The sequence below is a fragment of the Nuphar pumila genome, chromosome 1, assembly GCF_984573655.1.
Source record: "Nuphar pumila chromosome 1, dmNupPumi1.hap1.1, whole genome shotgun sequence".
Classification (NCBI taxonomy): domain Eukaryota; kingdom Viridiplantae; phylum Streptophyta; class Magnoliopsida; order Nymphaeales; family Nymphaeaceae; genus Nuphar; species Nuphar pumila.
This window is the reverse complement of record NC_143249.1, coordinates 170,503,374-170,525,391: the sequence shown is the minus strand read 5'-3', so window position 1 is coordinate 170,525,391 and position 22,018 is coordinate 170,503,374. Positions and strand designations below refer to the sequence as shown.

General features: G+C 36.5%; 1 protein-coding gene across 2 annotated transcripts; it reads left to right on the top strand.

The window, feature by feature from the left end:
* The first annotated feature begins 11,272 nt into the window (after positions 1 to 11,272).
* Positions 11,273 to 17,531, top strand: LOC149851256 (sugar transporter ERD6-like 7). 2 transcript variants are annotated; one of them, XM_089999519.1, is made up of 18 exons: positions 11,273 to 11,477; positions 11,597 to 11,659; positions 11,894 to 11,983; positions 12,101 to 12,160; positions 12,274 to 12,339; positions 12,556 to 12,621; positions 12,854 to 12,929; positions 13,553 to 13,617; positions 13,715 to 13,807; positions 14,097 to 14,177; positions 14,373 to 14,457; positions 14,687 to 14,733; positions 14,822 to 14,884; positions 14,961 to 15,020; positions 15,128 to 15,181; positions 15,269 to 15,328; positions 15,417 to 15,531; positions 17,103 to 17,531. In XM_089999519.1, exons 1-18 carry the CDS (start codon positions 11,367 to 11,369, stop codon positions 17,234 to 17,236), a joined length of 1,389 nt encoding a protein of 462 aa, XP_089855645.1. In that variant the 5' UTR covers positions 11,273 to 11,366; the 3' UTR covers positions 17,237 to 17,531. The 2 variants fall into 2 exon arrangements, with proteins under 2 accessions (XP_089855645.1, XP_089855654.1); XM_089999528.1 differs by lacking the exon at positions 17,103 to 17,531 and adding an exon at positions 16,847 to 16,938.
* The last annotated feature ends 4,487 nt before the right edge of the window (positions 17,532 to 22,018 follow it).

The window sequence follows — 22,018 nt, the reverse complement described above, 5'->3', positions numbered from 1 at the left end:
CGGTGGCTCCCAAACTAGATGGCTTTAGAGCACCAGGTGTAAACACCCCTTAGGCTCTACTTGCTTGAACCAAATAGGCTACAGATATTAACTTGGGAAAAGAGGTGACTTCCTTCGTTATCCTTTTCGACATGAAATTTAAACACTTCAACTTGTGTTTGAGCTCAACTACTAAGGAATACGAAGAGATCAAACAACTAAACATATGCTCCTTTTCACTTTTTGAGCTCTTCTTTTCAACGTTGTTCATTTGCTTAGTTTTTTAAAAATAAACCATGCATATTCATACTTATGATTCAAAATAAACTCTAGCATGCATCTATCGCCATTTCTTTGAAATCCACAAAAATAACCATGTTTTTCTATATCAGTGTCAGAATTTTTTCTGTGTAGAGCTTAAAAGTCTTTAAAAGCATTAGATTATGTACAACATTCATATGAGATCAAACTCATTCCTTAAAAGTATAATTTTTATGAGTTTTCATCAATGTGCAAGTAAAAAGACAGAAAAACTTTGGGTGTGCAAACTACACCCTCCCACATACTTGAATGACACTGATCTCAGTGACACTCCCCCATGCTTGTATGAAACTATATGAATACACATGAGAAACAGAAAAAATAGGAGAAAAGTAGTAGAAGTCACCTGATCCACACTGTCAAATCTTTTCTGATGCTACCTTGTACTAGCTTTGCAGAGATTCCACCTGTCTCAATGCTTATAACTCCTAAAAATACACAAAATGCAATGCATACATGATCTAACATTCATGCTCATAAACAAAAAAATGATAGAAAATTAACAAAACTACTAATATCACAACACTAATATGGGTTGCCTCCCATAGAGCGCTAAATTTTACTTTTTCATCCAGACAAATCTCTGGTGACCCTTTATTATCAATGAGATCAATGGACACGAAGTCATGCTCAATCGGGAGGTCTGAGAAAAATGGTTTCATTTATGACCCTGCCCACAATATTTCCTCCAACTCTACTCCAGTAGGCCCTGCAATAGCTCTCTAATCTGCTAAGAACGAGCTTAGTCTTCATGTGAAGACTATTCTCACATGATGCTGAGCCATAAACCAAATTTCTATCTAAGCAAGCATCCAACAGCGGATCAAATTGCTTCTATTGAATGTTTGTCACATGAAAGCATTCAGCATTTCCTGTCGCTCTCGTGGCAACATAAAAAATGTTTATCTGCAGTCGCTTGCTGCTAAAAGAAACATCCATATCCCTAGTACGATAATCAATATGAGCGTTGGCAGTGGCCAAGAATGGTCAGCCAAGAATGATGAGGGTCTGTTGAGTGACTTCAGTGCCCTCCATGTCCAAAATGAGAAAAACAATAGGGAAATAAAAGTCTTCGACCTTGACTAACACATCTTCTAAGATTCCTCGAGAAAGTTTGGTAGACTTGTCGGCCAACTATAAGATGGTCGTGGTGGGTTTTAAATCCCCAATCCCAAAAGTATCATAAAGGAAACCCAACAGTATATTCACACTTGCCCTAAGATCGAGCAGTGCATGCTCGATGGTCATGTTCTCTATGACACAAGAGATGATCGGTGCCCCAAGATCCTTCAGTTTAGATGGGGCTTGGTGTCAAAACACAGAACTCACCTGCTCAATCAGGAAGATCTTCTTGGGCAGCGATCTTGACTTTCTTTTCTGCATGCAAAGTTTCTTAAGAAACTTTGCATAGGCGGGCACTTTTTGGATGGCATCCAACAAGGAGAGGTTTATGTGAACATGCTTGAATATGTCAAGCATTTCATATATTCTAGACCCATGCTTGCCAAAATCATTCAGTTTTTTCAAAGCATAAGGAAAATGGGCTCTAGGAATATACAAAGGAGAAGACATAGGCCGTGGGCCCTGCCCGCTTTCCTTAAGCCTAGTAGGGGAGATTGACTGGTCAATAGGTCTGTCACTAGGCTCTCTAGTCTTCTTCTAAGTAGGGAGGAGTTTCTTCTCATTCTGAAGGGTCATAACAGAGTTGGCCTGCTCTTGATGAGACTCTATGAGATGCAGGTTGTGGTGCATGGGTTTTTTACCCCTCGGGTTGATAACAGACTGATTTGGAAGGCTTCTGTTGCTTCGTCTGTTCAAAGCCTCAACCAACTATCTCATCTGGGTTTCTAGCTTCGCTATCGACTTTGTATGGGAACTGAGGTTGACCTTGATGTCAGAGAAGGCCTCAAGAAGCTTCTCTTGAAAAGACTGACTCGATGTGGGCTCTTAGAGAGAAGGCAAGTTAAGTTGGGGAGGGGCCTGTGGAAATGTGGACTGCAGGTAACCTTGTGGGAGGTTACCTCGTCTAGCCTGTGTCTAGGAAGGCAGATGGGGTGTGTTTCGTAGATTGCTCCATGCAAAGTTGGGGTGATTTCACCATCCTGGGTTATATTTGTATGTATACAAATGTATATGGATCGTGCACTAGTCTGGCGAAACCTCGGGCAACACTCACTTGCTTCTGAACAAATTAAGGACAGAGTGGCGTTGCCGGACAATCCGAAATATAGTGTGCAGGGCTAGCTCTTAGCTCATACACTTTTCCTACGTGATTTAATAAAGCTGAGTTGGCCAGTAATTGATCAACTTTTCTGGTCAACTGGTCCACTTTGATTTTGCAATTCATGTTCGGACCCAACTTCATAAATCCCTCCCTTTTTAGGACCACTAGGAATATATGTGGTCCTATCAAGTCTCGAGGATAGGGCATGGTGCATAGCATTTTCACTCAATGTTTCGAATAGGGCTCATGCCTCATCCTTGCTCTTGAGCATGAACGTGCTCCTACACGAAGAATCAACCATTTGCCTATCCTTCTCGGTCAGGCCATCGTAAAAATACTGCACCAGTTGCCAACGAGACACCTGATGGTGGGGGCACTTTCGGAGATCTTTCATCTTCTCCCAAGTCTCATGAAATTGTTCTCCCTTAATCTGAGAAAAGCTTATGATGGCTTTTCGAAACTGGTTCATCTTACCAATTGAAAAGTATTTCTTGAGAAATTCTCACTGCATGCGTTTCCAAGTGGTAATTTGAACTGTATCTAAGGCTTTCAGCCAGTGTTTGGCTTTGTCCTTGAGGGAGAACGGGAACAATGCCAACCTCAATGCATCATTCCAAAAATTATTGATCTGCACCGAAGAGCAAATCTCGAGGAACTCATCGAGATGACGGTAGGGGTCTTCGTTGCTAAGGCCATAAAATGATGGTAACATTTGGATTATACTGGCCTTGATCTCTAACTGTGGTGCTTCTAATAATAAACTCAGGGTTTTCAACACGCTCAACAAGCTCGGGGTCAAGCGAGTGTCGCCTTTGCATACACCTTAAGGTAGACCAGTGTAGCAACCATCCTAAAGCAGGGCTTTTTACCTACCTAACGCACAACGTGATCAAACCACAATAAAGCATGATGCGGGTAAAATAAAATAAGGAAAGAAAGCAGTAAACACACACCACACACTTGCAACCAAATAGATATTTTGCGAAAAGCAAACTATGAGCACGGTACCAATCATGCACAGTCACCCTTTAGGGGTAGCCTAATAGGTGGATCGTGCAGGAATAGTAAACTGATCTCTAGGGCTCACAAGCACTTGGTTATATAATTTAAGTACTGAAATAAATTAACAAGCCTAAGTAATAAGCAGAAAAATAAATTAGCAGCTCTAAATAAGTAATAAAAAGGAAACTAGCAATCCTAAGTAAAACGAGAACACACAATGGGCAATAAAGTGAATACTCTTATTTCTATCGCCGTTCTCCAGCAATGGCATCAAAAATTTAGTGCAAGTTTTATGAAATAGATTTTTAAAAGAGATATTTTTAATAAAAACATTGTGAAAGCCAGACACCAAATAATAAAAATTGGCTCGCACAAGTGGTGGAGTTCGGGTCGATCTTAGGGAATGAGAGGAAGTACTTTGTATTCCACAAAGGTTAAACTACTCTTTATTGCTAAAATAAAATTAATTAATTAAATAAATAAACTAAGAGTACAACCCTCTGTGAAGGGCTTAAACAAATAAATAAATAGTTTTATTACAGACCCAATGAATTAAATAAATAAAACCTAAACTAAAAAGAAAGGAAAAGGTCTTCAGTGCTCGGAGCTTCTAGTCCCTTTTTATCTTCACTGCTTCCCTTTTTTGTTTCTTATCATTGGTTTTTAGTCTTGAAGGGCTCTCTGAGGGCCTGAAGGGGCACTCGGAAGGGCCTGAAGAACTTTTTGAGGAGACCTTTTTGGGACCTCAGAGGGCTCTTTGGGGGTACTTTTGAGGTCTCACCGCACGTTGGAATGCTCTTCTGTAAAAATAAAAACATAAAACACAAAAATAAGAGAGAAACCCACACAAAAATTGAATGTTAGTATGAACACAAATCACAAAAACATGAAATAAACTAACATGAAATGACAAACCACGCTAAAAGACAAAATAGTAAAACTAACTCTCTAACTAACAAGAACTAAGTTATGAAACTACTAAAAGACAAATTAATAAAACAAACTAACTAATGAACAAGAAACAATTGATGAAACAAACTATGGCAAAATAAAAAGAAACAAGTAACTAATTAACTACCAAGAAGAAAACGTGAATATTGTTTAGAACTAACTAAACTAATGTATTATGCTAATCAAATAAAAATGTTAATGCTAATCAACTAATTAACAATTAGTAAATCTAATGCTAATTGAATTATAAAACTAAAACAACACTAATGATTACTAACATGCTATGTTAAACTAATAAACAAAACTGCACTTCACAGGATGATGCAACACACAATGATGTGATGGGTATGCGAACCATGAACCGAACTCAGCTCAAAAGATCACACTGGTTACTACCGAAGAATCGTCAAATTGTTGGTAGTAATGGATTGGGTACACGATCGATGCCGACCAGCTGCAAACCCAACAGACGTTTCACGTAATATGCAGTTAAGGTGCAAATTGGGTTTGCACCTTTGGGCTCTAAAAAACATAGCAGCCGATTTTGGGTGGACCAAATGCAGATCACATCTGATCTGCATGATCAAAAGATCACGCAGGTCAGATCAGAGTCGTTAGATCTGACCCAGCCGGTCGGATCTAACGTGATCTCCTTGATCGCGTGCTACTCTGAATCGATGAAAAAGAATTTATATATATAAATGTGAACCGATCCTCACTTAGTTTGTTTGATCAATGTATGCTGACAATTTCTGAGTGTGACAAGTAAAAAAACATATACGAAAAGAAAATAAATGCTAAGCAACTACACTACGCTACGATTACTCTTTTTTTTTAGAAAGCGGTAAGCAATAAACTATATAAGATGCAATATGCTGAAATTAAAACAAGATCAAATCATGAAATATGCAATGAAGATGATAAAAACTAACTATGATGCATGCCATGATCCTAAATACTATAGAGAAGGGGCATAAGAAGTTTGCCTTGCGGTTTACCTTCGATGGAAGGGTTGCAAAAAAGAAGATGGTTTTTCTTTGAGTTGCATGTGCCTCCGTCGACCAAGGCAAGAAGAACTAACTATAGATGAACGTTAGAAGCAAGATGAATCAAAGGAAGAAATGAAGAGATCGAGGGAGAACCGGTTGGGAACGAAGAGGAGGTCGAAGAGAAGAGAAGAGGGAGAAGAGGCCTGCAATTTTTCAGACGAAAAAAATGTGGGTTCTTGCTGAAAAAAATATTATTTATACTAAGCATTAGATCAAAACACATTTTTCTATGAAAGTCTAAATTTTTTTATAAATTTTAAAAAGGGTCTTCCTCAAAAATGTGTTTTTCAAAAGAAGCTCTTCTAAACTAATTATAATTAATCAATTAACTCTTAATCTAATTAAACTACAAATTAGAAACTTCTAAACAAAACAAAACACTGAACAACGCAGGGCAAGTTTTGAAATTTATAATTTTTTGATATTTTCAATATCAAAGCAGTTTCTCGAAAATAATGATAAGACTGAGTTTTTAATACCATTTTTTAATGGATCATCACATATTTTAGTTTTTTTTCAATTATTCTTGAAATAATCTTCATAACTTGAGACAAAGGTTCATAATTAATCAAAATCAAGAATATCAAGAAAATCAAGAATTTCAAAAAAATTAAGAATATCAAGAAAATCAAGAATTTACGATTATAGTCATGAATACACCAATAATTCATCATTTATTCATTTTAATTATCAAGAAAAAGTCTCAGGTTTTACATCCTACCCTCCTTAAAAAAAAAATTTGTTCCCAAAATTTGCTATAAGCATAAAACTAAAGAACTACCCAAATATAGTTCATCACGCTTCCACTACGTACTCTAATTAAATAATTTAACTTCAAAAATAAGATTCGTATGAGTTTCTAGGCTCTATAATCAAGGTTGTTGTGTGATGTACCTAGCACTTTATTTCTAGGTTCTCAATTCTCATAATATAATTCAATTAATTTTTTTTTCAATGCAACCATCAAAAGCAAATAATTTAAATAGAAAATACTTACAGCGATGGTGGTCGACTAGACGAGCTTCGAGTCATTTTTTTCTTATGCTCTAATACTAAGTTTGTGACACCTCAATTTTTATAACAAAAAAATGGTAGAATTATTTTTTTTAAACCCTTTTAAAATACTTTAACAAATATGGTAGAAAATTCATCAGGTCTAAAAGTTGGCATGCTACTTTTCTTATCCATGCATAACCATACGATTGTAGGGGTTCAAAAGGAATAGATTTCAACTTGCATAAACTATATCAATGTCCACAATCATTCAAAGAAATTAATTACTTTAGTCCATTGACATAATAATCAAATAATAAATCAGAGTTCAAAAATCTTGTAAATGCAAAAGAAAGGTAGGCTCAGTCTCCGTCGCAACCTTCTGTCTTCACATATAAGCTACTCCTCATTACTTAAAAAATATTAAACTGTATAAGGTCAGACAACACATGTCTCAGTAGAGTGAGATATACTAAACTCGTAAGATAGAAATACAAAGTAGGAATTTCAATAGTAGTTTCATAGTTTAGCATTTAAAAATTTACTGAAATAATTACATAACTATTCATGCATATTCAATCTACCAAATTAAATAAGAGAGCATCAATTCACTTATTCAAAAAGTAAAATGCATGAGCAGTTAATATGCATGACTTACCATATGCAGAAACCCTTTGATGCGTGCATATATTCTTGTCTTTAATTACATTATATTTCTTAAATGATGCATGCAATGCCTAACTAATGCACATACATCTTAAGTTATCACTTCTTAGCCCTGCTGATACGACACAGACTTGACTCACATATCAAGACCATAGTTCAAGCAGTGTTTTACATACAGTGGTGACTTTATCTTGGTCGGGCGCTTTCACTAGGACGGGGTGAGGGACGATAATATAAAAGAGATTCTCAATACCTTTCAACTCGATGCATCAGTTTTTCTCATGAGTACATTGCTCTCTACGTTGTAGTCTATTGCAGAAGTTTTCCAATAAAATCGTGGGAGGGGAGAAGCAACCTTCCATTTTTTAAACATAAGACTGAGTTTTTAATACGATTTTTCAACGGATCATGCATAAAATAGTGTGAATAAAATGCAAAAATATATGCATGATCATTTAGTCCACATATTTTAATTTTTTTTAATTATTCTTGAAATAATCTTCATAACTTGAGACGAAAGTTCATAATTAATTGAAATCAAGAATTTCAAGAATATCAAAAAAATTAAGAAAATCAAGAATTCATTATTATAGTCATGAATACACCAATAATTTATCATTTATTCATTTTAATTATCAAGAAAAAATCTCAAGTTTTACACTATCCATATTCCATAGAGGATTCGAATGAAACCAAAGTTTCATGTTCGGTTTTGAATTAGAGACGTTAAAAATGATGAATCGACATCGAGTATAACCCCTAGCCTTCCAAGCTAACGATGCAGGTTCGATTCTCGCTACCTGCTCGATATAAATCATAATACATCCATCATTGATTTGAATATGCATCTTTATTCCCTAGGACGCATACAATATGATTGTTTCTGTTTCTGTTTCTGTTTTTCTCTAAACAGAGAATGGAAAGGAAGAATAAGAAAGAAGAGAAAGTCTACATAAAATATGTGCAAACTTCTTCAAGTCCATATATATTTTATGTAGGCTTAAAGAAAGTCCACACAAAATATGTGTGGACTTCTTCAAGTCGGTATATATTTTATGCAGACTTGAGAAAGTTCACACATATTTTATGCAGACTTCAAGTTTTAAGAATGTCATCACGGTTGTATCTCAGCGCTCCTTCATCGTTTTTCAACAAATCATGTATCGTTGAAAATATATTTGTATCTAGTTTTTTTGTTCTTTTCTATATTTTCATAATTATTTATTTTTTGGGTCAAAACGTTCTCTAAAAGTAATTATTTAGTTGTTTTAACTTGTAGAGCATGTTTCTATTCCGGTATTAAAACTCGCTAATGAGAACCTTATAAGGGTTTTCAGTTCGTTATGAGGTTATGTCTGAGCTTTCCAACGATTGTAAAAATAAAAGTTTTCAATGTCAAATTGAAAAGATACAAATATGAGAAGAGAGACTGTTCGTACATGCAAAGGGCAAAAAGTTTGTTTTTTAAATCCAGATTTTGAAGATGAGAAGAACATAAAAAATGGTAGGTTTTTAAGAAAATGTATGAAATTAACCGTACAGATCATTTTACCTTGAAAAATGTCATTGAGTTTTTTTTAATAGGCTAACCTGGTTTATCAGGTTATCCCTTCCAACAACCTCCTCCCATCCCCACCCCTCGCATGCACTTATTAAACAACCTCATGCCGACCATTTCTTGCCAGCCACTAAACAAAAAATTGTCAGCCCGACACTGCCTAGTATGGGCGATACCTCATCGGTTCTTTTTGGCCGGTTACCAGCATGAAATCGCTGAAAATAATTTTTCATTTATTTTTGTTTTTAAGTTTTTGAATGGCCATTTTTAAACCATCTATTGGCTGAAAAATGGTCCGGCCAGCCCTGGCTAGCGTTGATCTTGCTAGCCTGTACAGGCCTGGCTATTTTATGGCCAGTAGATGACTAGGCGTCATGGCTTTTACATTTTATGTTACACCTGAGCATTTTCCAGCCATCTACTGACTGGAAAATAGTCGGGATGGCACCAGCTGGTACGGCCGGTGCTAGTCTGTTTTTTGGCCATTAGATGGCTAAAAAAATTCTGACTTTTTTTCAATAATAAATGACTCTGCCAATTTTCCAGCCATTTATCGGCAAGAAAATGGTTGGGTTGACACCGGCCAGCATGATCGGTGCAAGACGGCCAGCTCAACCATTACCAAGCTTTTATTGGTTCTACCATGTCACCCAAACAGGCCCTAAAATTGATGTAGGACAACGGGTCAAGAATGATCGTGGGTTCAACCCAAGAGATTTGGCATGGTGGACCGTTTGATGGGTAATCTAAGTTCAAATCTCATGAGCGTCACTCTTTTGGCTAAGCCAATGTTTTGCTTGGTGATTCTCTGAGGTCGAAGGGTAAGCCCTGGCAGTGTTACGCTGACATGGATAGAAACAGTCAGTGCGCGGCTAGGTCTAAGCGGTCTGTCCGAGTAAAAGAAAAAAATGGTTGTGGGATGTGAAAGAGCGACCACATATGATGTGAGGTGTCCATGTTCTACCAGTCTCCCACACAAGGCTTCTTGCACCTCTTTTCAAGGCGATTGAACTGCTGTCAGTGCTGTCACCCTTCGTGGATTCTTGCTCATAGATAATTGCTACGTCCAAAATTTCTTTTGGACAAGATCGCTTATTACTCTGTAAGAGTTTGTCACCAAGTCATTAAATTGGATGGTTGATGTTTTGAGTAGGGTGGTCGTGGAGTGCCACCTAGTCACGCTGTACGGGTTCTTCTTCTTAAAGAATATATATGTATATATATATAAGAGCGATTTATTAATATAATTAAAGATATGTATGAAAGAGTAGTAACAAATGACCGCACTTGTGGAGGGGTGACAACCAATTTTTCGATAACGGTTGGGTTACATTAAGGATCTGTTGATGATATGTTGTCGTAATGTATGTTGTTTGCTGATGATATTGTTTTGATTGATGAGTCTAGAGCTGGGGTTAATGCTAAGTTAGAATTATGAAGACAGACATTGGAAGCTAGAGGTTTTAAGTTGAGTAAGAGTAAGACTGAATATTTGGAATGTCGGTTTAGTAAGCAACGAAGTAGTGATGGGAGTGTAGTGAAGCTTGGTGAGCAAGAAATACCGGTGAATGATTATTTCAAATATTTGGGATCCATCATTCAAAAGTATGGAGAAATTGATGAAGATGTAAATCTTGGGTGGATGAAATGGAAAAGTGCAACTGGAGTGTTGTGCGATCGTAGAATGCCATTGCGGTTGAAGGGAAAGTTTTATAGGACGACTATTAGACCCGCTTTACTATATGGTACGGAATGTTGGGCTGCCAAGAGACATCATATTCAAAAAATGAGTGTAGCTGAGATACGGATGCTTAGATGGATGTGTGGAAATACAATAAAAGATAAGATTCAGAACAAGGAGATACGTAAGAAGGTAGGTGTTGCACCCATTGAAAATAAAATGCGAGAGAATCATTTACGGTGGTTTGGACATATTCGGCGAAGGCCTAATGATGCTCCAGTTAGAAAGTTGAAGAAATGAGAAAATATATTAGTTAAAAGAGGTCGGTGTAGGCCTAGAAAGACTTGGATGAAGATGATAGGAAAGGATATGAATGCTTTGAACCTCACCGAGGACATGGCATTTGATAAAAATGATTGAAGGAAAAGGATTCGTGTGGAAGACCCAAAATGAATTTCTTTTGTGGTTCATGTCGCTGACCCCAATTGTTTTGGGATGAAAGCGCAGTTGTTGTTGTTGTATATATATAATAGCGATTTATTAGCTAATGTCCGAATGATCTATTAGCTAATTTCCAAAACTGTCTTGATAATAAGAAAATGGCAGCACTTACTATGCGCTAAATAGGCTGGACCCTTTTTTTTAGTTTAATAAATTATCCCAATCATATGGGCAAATCATTTTATTGGTCGTGATTTGCTCATTTTCCTTTTGCAGGAAAAAATCTAGCAAAAATACAAACAAATCGGTGAATAATTAAACAGTGGTAAAAATGCGTTAAGATGATTTTCAATGACTGAAACTCAAAGTGGCTATTTATCATTGAAGAAGATAACCGAGCCAGAGGCTATCTTTTCTGTTCTTTCATTTTTCCTTTTTGGTTCTTCTTCCATTTCAAGCAGAGAGAGAGAGAGAAAGAGAGAGAGAGAGAGAGAGAGAGAGATGGGTTCGGAGGTATCAGACTCTCTTCTTCCAAAAGAGAGGGAATCGATCAGGATGGTTCTGCTCGGCACGTTCGTGGCCGTCTGTGGCTCGTTTGAGTTCGGAACATCGGTCAGTCCGTTTCTTTAGCTTTTCAATCAGTTCTCTTGGATTTTTTACGAAGGATCTACTGAAGAGGCAGATAATCTGATATATACACAATTTGCTTGGTCTGTGATGTATATTTACAGGTGGGCTACTCTTCGCCTGCACAAGCAGGCATCACCCACGACCTCGGTCTCTCTCTTTCTCAGGTCTGCGTCGTAAACCAACATATTGAATTCTCTGAACTTTTCAGAGTCAAAAAGTATGATGTGGGGCTTTGGCTCGACCTGGTTCGAGTCTTATCATCATTTGATGCTCAACTTATAGTGTGGTGTAACTTAGCTCTGTTTTGCCCTTATGATTGTTAAACCAAACTGTAGGTTTTTTGGTTTAGTGTGGTGTAACTCCACTCTGTTTTCCCCTTTTGATTGTTGGACCAACAGTACTCAGTTTTCGGTTCGATAGTGACGATTGGTGCCATGTTTGGTGCGATAACGAGTGGTCGGATTGCTGACATCCTTGGTCGGAAAGGGGTACTACAATTCTCTCTCTCTCTCTCTCTCTCTCTCTCTCTCTCTCTCTCTCTCTCTCTCTCTCTCTCTCTCTCTCTCTGCATCCATCTGTTGATTCATGTGTGAAACTAAGAGCAGACAATGAGGGTGTCTTCTGCTTTCTGCATTGCTGGATGGATCGCCATTTTCTTTTCTAAGGTTTTGTTTCTTAACCTGTGACAATATGTTGCTATGCAATCTTTTCTAGTTGACAACAATCATGAGAAGAAGTATCTTCTTCGATTAATAGGAGGAACAATTTCTATGTACAGGGTGCTTGGTCTCTAGACCTTGGACGATTATCTATGGGATTTGGAGTTGGCATCATCTCTTATGTGGTAATTTTGTATAGCAGTCTAAATACGCTCTGTAAAAATAACCAACTTTCATGACATTCTTTTTTATGGAAAATTTATACAACTAGTGCAGAAATGTCCTTTAAATAATTTTGAATATCAGCATGGTTCAAGACTTTTGTGGCAGTTATGCAGCAGGTAATATAAATAATTGTTTCTAGGAATGACCATTTTTGTCCAATGGCAATGAATCAACAGGTACCTGTGTACATAGCAGAAATAGCACCCAAGGACTTGAGAGGTCTCCTTGCAACAGTGAATCAGGTGAGTCGAATAAATAGAGTGGACAAGTTTTGAGCAATAATACTTCCATACTAAGGTGATGCTTGGGCAACAAGTGACCATGATCTGAATTCATGAACTTGTATATATACTTGCAGTTGAAATGTTGGAACTTATGCTGTTCTATAACTTCTATGAGGTTACATAGCTCAAGCTGCCGAGTATTAGTGCTGTATGTCCATGTCTTCTCATATCCAACATGTTTATGTTGCAGCTGTTGATTTCATGTGGGGTATCTGTTGTCTACCTGCTAGGAACGTTGCTCACGTGGCGTGTGCTGGCACTAACTGGTGAGCACCACATTATTCATATCAAGATGCTAGTCTTTTTCCCTCTTGTTTTTCATGTTATAAATGTATCCATTTAAGCAATTACATTCAAATTTGAAGAACCATGCTATACAAGTTGAATTATTCTCATCTAAAACTTGCCTAAAAGCTATTAGCTCAGGATACTCACAGTAGGCCATCAACTTGACTGAGTTAAAGTGTAACTCCACAGGGTTTCAAGTGATATCCAACCCTCAAACTTGGACGTGTTCTGCTTTGATTGGGCTGTCCATGTTTGAAAGGAGTCAATGGGCTTCCAACTGATGGTTTTCATGCTGTGGATGATTGACAACTTCCTGTTGTTACTTGAAAACCTTTTCATTACTATGTTTCAGGTTTTCTGTTTCTGCTATTTAAGTTTGTCACTTTAAGTGATGCATATAATTACTGTAGAAATTTGGGTCTCGTATCTGGTTTGATATGCCAAAGCCAAAGCCAAAGCTAGTTGTTGCTTAGATTTGTTGTACACATAAACTGTAAGAAAGAAAAAGAATGGGAAAAGAAAACTAAACAATGTAATTAAGCTAGAGTTAAAAACAGAGGCATGGCTTTGTGACTTATGATTGGATTGTACATGTTTACAGGAATCATCCCATGCTTGATTCAACTAATGGGTCTCTTCTTTATTCCCGAGTCTCCAAGATGGCTGGTTGGTTACCCAAGTTAGCATATGCCAAGTTCCTAACAGCATTGTTGTACAGTTTGCAACCCTAGGTTATTTGTAACTTGTTGAATTTTTACTATAGGCAAAGGTTGGCCAGCAAGGAAAATTCAAAGCAGCATTACAAATTCTTAGAGGGAAAGGTGCTGATATTTCTCAAGAAGCAGCAGAAATTCAAGTTTGACCTCAACCCTATAAATCAATTCACATATATGGCACAGCTTTGGCTCTGGTCTTGAGCAACACAACCAAGTTTCATTCAACTCTGGCTACAAGCATCTTGTGGTTTTGAGCCCATGTAAATCCAGTGTCTTCCCGTCCATATCCCTATCTGGGTCGGCAATTGCCTGTTTTCCTACAAAAAGCTTGCAGATTTGCTTAAAGCAATATTGTAAATGAACTTTTATGCAATCCTGATGAGTAGTAGTGTGTCTTATGGCTAAGTCAAATTCTCTTCTGATGTGCAGGAGTATACAGAATGTCTGCAATGCCTGCCAAATGTCAGTTTGCAGGATCTATTTCAAAGAAAATATTCCCGTTCAATCATTGTGAGCCTTTGACTCTCTCTCTCTCTCTCTCTCTCTCTCTCTCTCTCTCTCTCTCTCTCTCTCTCTCTCTCTCTCTCTCTCTCTCTATATATATATATATATATATATATATATATATATATATATATATATATATATATATATATATATATATGGTTCAGGAAGTTATTCACTCATTATTTGGGTAACAACCAGGTAGGAGTTGGTTTAATGGTCTTCCAACAATTTGGAGGAGTTAATGGGATTGTATTCTATGCAAGCGATATTTTCGTCTCTGCAGGTTGGTTAAGCAGATTCACAAAGATATGATTCAGAACTCATGGTTCCTTGTCTAAATTGGTGCCATGTCTATGAAAATAATTATTTACAATCTCTTGGCTAGCATGTCCTGTGTAGCCAATTATCTGGTTTAGGACTAGTAGAAATATCCAATGCCCCTGTTTTATGAGCTTTAACTTTATGATACTTCCTCTAGAATGATATGATCTTATACTATAATGTACATTCAGGTTTTCCTTCTGGTAAGGTTGGCACTACTATAATGGCGATCATTCAGGTGCTTCTCTTCATATTCATAGGTCTGCTTTCTTTCTTGCCACAAAAATGGTAAAAGCCAGCTACTGATTTGCTGATGTTTTTCACAGGCACCATTGACCTTATTAGGTGCCATTTTGTTGGATATATCTGGAAGGAAACCGCTTCTGGTGGTAGGTAACTCGTACAGTATTCTGGTACTTAATCAAGTAAAGAATGCTATACAGTTTCTCATGCCAAAAACAAAAGATTTCTGCTGCAGGGACATGCATAGGATGCTGTATTGCTGGAGTGTCTTTTCTCTTCAAGGTAACCTCAAGCTATTTTAAATATGAATATGATCCGAATGTGAGAGAGAGTATGTGTTTGGATGCATGCTTCAAGCTAAGGTATTCTGTACTTTTCTGGTGAAATAGGGCCATGGTTGGTTGAAAGAGTTGGTTCCAGGAATAAACTTGGCAGGCATATTGGTATTTGCATTTGGATCCTCTTACACTTTGTTCATGTCTATTTTGTAAACTTGCAATATTTAATAGCCATTTCTGTGTATAAATCAGGTGTATTCTGCTTCCTTCTCAGTAGGCATGGGTGCAGTTCCTTGGGTAATCATGTCTGAGGTGAGACCCAGTTCATGTGCTAACCAAAAACGATGAAAACATTAAGGTTATCCTTTGATTATTAATACTCTCTCTCTCTCTGCTTCAGATATTTCCCATAAACATAAAGGGCATGGCAGGAAGCCTTGTGACCTTGGTGAATTGGTTTGGTTCTTGGGTTATTTCCTACACTTTCAACTTCATGAAGAGATGGAGTGCTACAGGTGATTAAAAGTCACCTATACAAATTCTTGTTAGTTCTATTTATTTATCGGCTATGCCTTGCCTAGAGTTAGGTTTAGTTCTACTCAATCTTTGAAATTGGATCCAAGAAGCTACATAGAGAACAATGATCTCATGTTCAACCAACAAATCAATCCGTAGAATGGGGTACTGTAACCATAGTTGGCAAACCTGGCAAGTTGACTCGGGAATCTACCTTGACCCATATCGGACCCCAACTGGGTCACCAATTCAGGACAGCCGATCCACATGCCTCTTATGTGTTTTTTTCATGCATTTTGTGATTTTAATGCATAATTCCTATAAAAGAATACTTGTTATAAAGAATTATATGTTTTTAAATCATAAATATTAACAATTATGTATAGTTGAATACTTATATGGCTTAGTCATTGATGTCATGTGCTAAATTTAGTGATTATACAATATGAATTTTGATTTTTTTATATCTTAACACTAGAAAGTGCATAGTCCTAACTCGTCCGTGTTACCGAGTCGACCCGCTGACTCGCGAGTCAAGGGTTGGATGATCCGACTTCGAGTCACGAGTTTGCCAACTCATCCATGAAGTCAGCTTTAAGTTGGGTAAGAAAAAGGATGTTTGAGAAAGTATTGGTTAGATCTGGACCGGAGTTACCAGAAGCTTCTTAGGTTGGTGGGAAGCAAGTTTCCTAGAAACTCGCTTTGGAAGCGCGATACTCATCGCTTCCGAAACTTCACGGGAATCTTGATTCCCCTATGCTTCCCACATGCATTATCTATGCTTCCTATATGCTTTTCTCATGTTTCCACTCACTTCTCATGTACTTTATCTAAATTGGTAACCGTCATTGTTAGATTTTAACAAAAAATTAACTCTTTTACGAAAAATCTTGAAATATAAGAATGAATTATTTTATTTTATTTTTTATTTGTTTCTTGTTCGATTCCTATTCAGTTGCTATATTTTTTTATTTTTTATTCATATTTCGCTTTCAAATTGATACTTCGCTTTCCGCTTACTATAAATTTTAAAATGCCTCGCTTCTCGCTTCTCGCTTCCGCTTCCTGTATCGTTTCTCGCTTCTGCTTTATAGTTTGACAACCTTGATCTAGACCCACATATATAACAATGGGGGCTTGAGCTTGAAACACAACAGGGGTGATCATGCTAATCATTGCTTCCATTATAGAAGTAGAAATGGATTCTTTCCTGTTATGATTGCAAAACAAGAGCTTGCATGCTGCTGCCACCCGTAAAGAGTTTCTTTTTCGATTTCCCTTTTTCTGTTTGATTTTCTTCCAAAACTGTTTCAGCTTGATGGGTTGGCCATCCCTCTTACTAGTCTACCAAGGAAGCTGTTGGATATAGGTTAATACCTGGGGATTGGCAGCCTTATGAGATGGCATTCAATGTGAAATCATATGAGATTTGTCTGCTCCATCTATTTAGTTGCACGCATGGTTTGTGATCCTGTATCTTTTGGTTGTTGTTTTGAATCTTTCTTCATTGTCCACGGTTGTCATACGTGCCATCAGCTAGAATGACATGCATTTTGTTTGTTGTTTGTAGGAACATTTTTCATATTTGGCGGGATTTGTGCGGTAACTATCCTGTTCGTGATAAAGCTAGTCCCAGAAACCAAGGGGAGGACCCTGGAAGAAATTCAGGAATCCATGACCTCATTGGGTTCAACTGATTCCTGAATTAGCCTGAATTGGATCATTGGTTTTAACATGTACCATCAGCAAGGTGTATCAGTCTCCTGCAAATGCAGCTGCAGAGGCAGAACCAAGAGGGCTGCATTTCTCTCCTTGCTAGTTGCTTATTATTTTTCTTCAAATTTATTACCTTTGTTTTAACTTCTTATTCTGCACCTCCTATTAAATGTTAAAGATATTATATAAATGCCACCAAGGTGGTATCCCATGTGGTAAGCGGGGTCCTGTGCCAAACTGAAGGCCCAGGTTCGAATTCCTCTGCCACATGGGGCTTATGAGATAACTGGTAGGGGTCTGATAACCCCAGCTTGCCTTCCAAAAAAAAAAAGATATTACATAAACACATATTGGCTGCATGAAATATGAACTGAAGGAGCTTAAAAAATGCACATTCAAGTCATCAGCAACAGTTATGTCCATGGTTATAAAGACAAAGCCACAGTTAAGTTGACTAGCCCTGCCTCCAAAAAGCCTAACATTTTATCAATATATGAACTATAAACTAACAATGATTCATCCTTCAATATGGGAGCGAAACTAAATAAGTTTGAAATGACAAGGAGAGAGAAGTTTTTCCTTTAAAACCGATAATGGTACAAACTTGCAGAAGCGGTACAAAGAAATGCTTGATCTTAAATAATAACCACAGAATGACATAATTTTGAAATATAATTCTATGGGCTTAAACAAGTTTTAAGAACCTGGTTTCATACAAGTGTTTTTCTTGCATATTTAGGATTTATTTGTAGCATTGTTGATCCATCCATGTTTGTTAGTCACAAAAGTTGTGGCACTCTTATCTTGCTCATATATGTTAATAATATGATTTTAACTGGAAGCAATACTGAACTCATGAAAAGATTTATTAAAAAATTTAGACAAGAATTTCCTATTAAGAATTTGGGGCATCTATATTTTTTTCTTAGGTATTAAGGTTGACTATAATACTCAAGGAATATTCTTGTACCAAGAAAATATGCCAAGGACCTTTTGGAGTGGGCACACATGAAAGATTGTAAGGCCATCATCAATCCTTTGGCCAAAAAACAACAAAATAATCTCATCGAAAAATTTCATGATCCCACCATGTATAGAAGTTTAGTGGGAGCCCTATAGTATTTGTCCATTACTCGGCCCGAAATATCTTTTAGTATGAACTATGTTAGCCAATTTATGCATGATCCCAATATTGCTTATTTTAAAGTTGTTAAAGAGATTCTGATATACATCAAAGCTACCATGGGCTTTGGGTTATGGATTTTAAAACAAAACACATCCGATGCGGATTGGGCCGGATACCCAGATACTAGAAGATCCACCACTAGTTTCTGTACTTTTCTTGGTAGTAATCTCATTTCTTAGAGTGCCAAGAAGCAAAGCACAATGGCTCAATCTAACATCGAAACAGAATATAGATTCATGGCCTCCACTACTGCTGAAGTTACATGGATATCCTTTGTTCTTTGATATATTGGGATCATTTATACAACATGCATCTTCTCCATTATGACAACATTAGTACCCTTCCCATGTCAGCAAATCCAATTATCATATTCGAACCAAATATATTCAAATTGATTGCCACTATGATCATGAGAAAGTGGCTCAGGACACTTTGGTCATCAAGTATGTTTAATCTAAATGTGAGGTTGCAGACAAATTCACCAAGCCTTTAACTAAGTTTCAGTTTATTGATCTGCGAGACAAACATGGCCTCTGTTATCGGCATCATTTGGGGATCAGCAGCTTAAACATCTTAAAGAAAAGTTAGATTTGAGTCAACAATCTCAAGGAAAGTCATTTGATTCAACAACTTCAAGGAAAGGGAAGTATTAATACAGGATAGAATTATAATTTTGCTCAAATGATCCAACAACTTAAAGCTCACACTTCTATTATCAAATAAGGAAAGTATAAAACCAGTAAATTTTGAGAGTTATAAATAAATAAAGTAAGCATCTTTATGATCAAGTTGGAAATTTGTTTCTAGCTTTTAAATTCCATTTTTTGATGTATTACATGTTCATTTACTCGCTTTTGGCCAATAAGGGTATAATTGGTATTTATAAAATTATTTTAGATAATTAACTATTAAAAATATTTAATTTGTCCTTAAATATATGTAATTGAGTGTGTCTATAAATTTTTGAAGTGATTTCAAAGTGTTTTGAGCTTAATTAAGTAGCTTGTGAATGAATTTTCATCAAAAGGGTATTTTGGCCAAAAACAATTTAAGCGAATATTTTATTTCAAAATAGTGATTTAATCTAGGACTTACTAAAATAATAATTTATTAGAGTTAAAATAAATTGATTTTAGTTTAGTAAAGTTAGGATTTTTATTAGCAAAACTGGATTTTTGTATGGGCCCATAGTCTATATGGGTTTGGACCCAATGGGTAGACCGAACCGGACCCAAACCGAACTCATATTTTTTCTTGGGATTTGTGCCAATAGCAGCAGTGTTGGAGGACATCCAGCTTTGAAGAACCAGCCCATCCCTTGTCGATTTGAAGGTTTGGATCAAATTTTGAGGAAATCACCCCACCCGATTTTCAATCGGGTGTCAATTTTGTGTGGGAATATTTTTTGACATTTTCCTCGTATTTTGTGTAGCCTTGTAGCATCCCCATCAGCGTGAGAGTATCCCAATTGAACCCTTACTGTGTTGTTTTTCTTGGTATTGCATGAGCACACCAAGTGTTCGGTGAATTGCTTGGTTGCGGTTTCTCACGAAAGTTTTGAAACCCCTTGGTTTTTCGAGTTTTGCTACCTTATTTATCGAATATATGAGAGTAGGAACTTTTAATTGAATTTCTAGAATACTTATCTAGGTTATTTTTTGGCAATTGTGTGTGATTTACCGCTAAATTAGTTATGCATATAGTGTAGTCTAATTATAGCGTAAATAGGTTTTGGTTATGCCTAATCATTAGATTATGTCAATTTTGATTCATTTGTGATTATAGCATGTAATTAGAATTGTTTAGTTAATGAAATAAATTTTGTTTTACATGTCATAAATTTTGAAATTTTAGTTTTGCCTTGGGAATTATGATGCACACTATGTTCAGTAAAATGCCTAAGAGAGAAATTTTTCAGAATTGGATGCGGTATTTAACAAGTTTTTAAATGTTGATCATGTATATTTAAAACTCAGTTTTGAAGTAGTTTTTATGCACATTTAGGCCATGGTTTTGATTGTGCTTTATGTGTGTCATAAATGCATATGAGCAAGTGCGAATGTGCATAGTTAATTCGGTTAGCATGGACATCATGGACATCGTATTTTCAGTTTTGTGCTAGTGTTTGTTGATGTTAGCATTTGAATGTGCATAGATGCATGTGTTAATTCAATTTTAGACATATCAAATGTTTAAATGCTTGCACCATGCATATATATGAATTTTCATGTAGATACTGCAAAAATATGATATTTAATGCTAAGTATCACATAGCAGCTATAAGCCAAGCGCATTCAAAAAATGTAATCACCTATGAAATCAAGTAAACTACCTTTAGTAAGTGTGTATGATGCAATGTATCATGCAGATATTGAAAGAAGTTCGAACATCATGTGATGCATGATTTGAATGTACATAAATTTAAGTGTTTTTCTTGGTGTAGTACTTGTACATAAATTTAAGTGTTTTTCTTGGTGTAGTACTGAGATCATGTTTGACATGATTTTAGAATAACGAAATATAGAGTACTTTTGTAGGTACATGTTGTAAATGTATGATCATAATGAATGTATACATGACATGAATGCATGAGTGAAATGAATGCATGTGCTAAATGAATGTATACGAAGAATGCCATGTATGTTATGAATGTATAATGCATATGAGTGTATATAAATGAATCATGCATGAGAACATAAATTAAATATGATATGTATGATGCATCAAAACATAAATAAAGTATATCATGTATCATGCATGAGAGCATGGGTATAATGATGACATGAGTCATGCATAAGAGCATAGACTAATGAATCATGCATAAGAGCATGAGAGGGTTATCATATACGATAATGAAATTGAGAGTGTGACATATGACTTTAGTAAAAGATAACTCTAGGATCATAGGTCACACTCACACACATGAAATTTTATCTCCGATAACCCAAATTTATCTCAAAGAGATGGTTGTCCTTATCTCAACGAGATGGCTGGGTTCATCTTGATCTCTTGTCTTCCTTGAAGAGGAAAAGGTTGTACAAGTCTCATGGGACATAAAAATGTTTATAGAGAGATAGAGGTGCCTCTCATCCCTGTCCCAGAGAGGTTAGGGGACAAGTCTATGAGTGAGTCCTAGGTGGTAGTATAATGCATGCCCGTTGTTAGCCTGATGATAGTATCCGGTGTAGGCCGATATAAGGACCATGTATCCTTCTCTCAACCGTTGCACTACATGGTTAATCGCTCGGGATAGACCCAACTAAGCCATCGGGAAAATAATAAGGCACATAGAATAATAAACATTCAGTTGATTGTTTCTAGGCAGTTATACTTTCTATTGTACCCGAGGTTTAAAATAATTAAGAAAATAATGCATTAGATTCTTAGAATCGCTTCTAACATTTGCATAAACACATTTGTATAGACATGTAAAATTGTTAATGTTTACAAATGTCATTAGATATGAGCATACATCTGAATGAAAAAGACATGTATTGGGTCATGAAATTGACCAAGTTATTCAAGTCAAGGACTTGATGAAAGTTCATATGAAATGCATGTGTGTGTGATACGCACTGAAAAAG

Coding starts and splice junctions, on each gene's coding strand:
- LOC149851256 (XM_089999519.1), top strand. CDS start 11,367: ATGGGTTCGGAGGTATCAGACTCTCTTCTTCCAAAAGAGAGGGAATCG. Junction 12,340..12,555: donor TTGGCATCATCTCTTATGTG/GTAATTTTGTAT, acceptor ATGAATCAACAG/GTACCTGTGTACATAGCAGA. Junction 14,734..14,821: donor CTATAATGGCGATCATTCAG/GTGCTTCTCTTC, acceptor TGTTTTTCACAG/GCACCATTGACCTTATTAGG.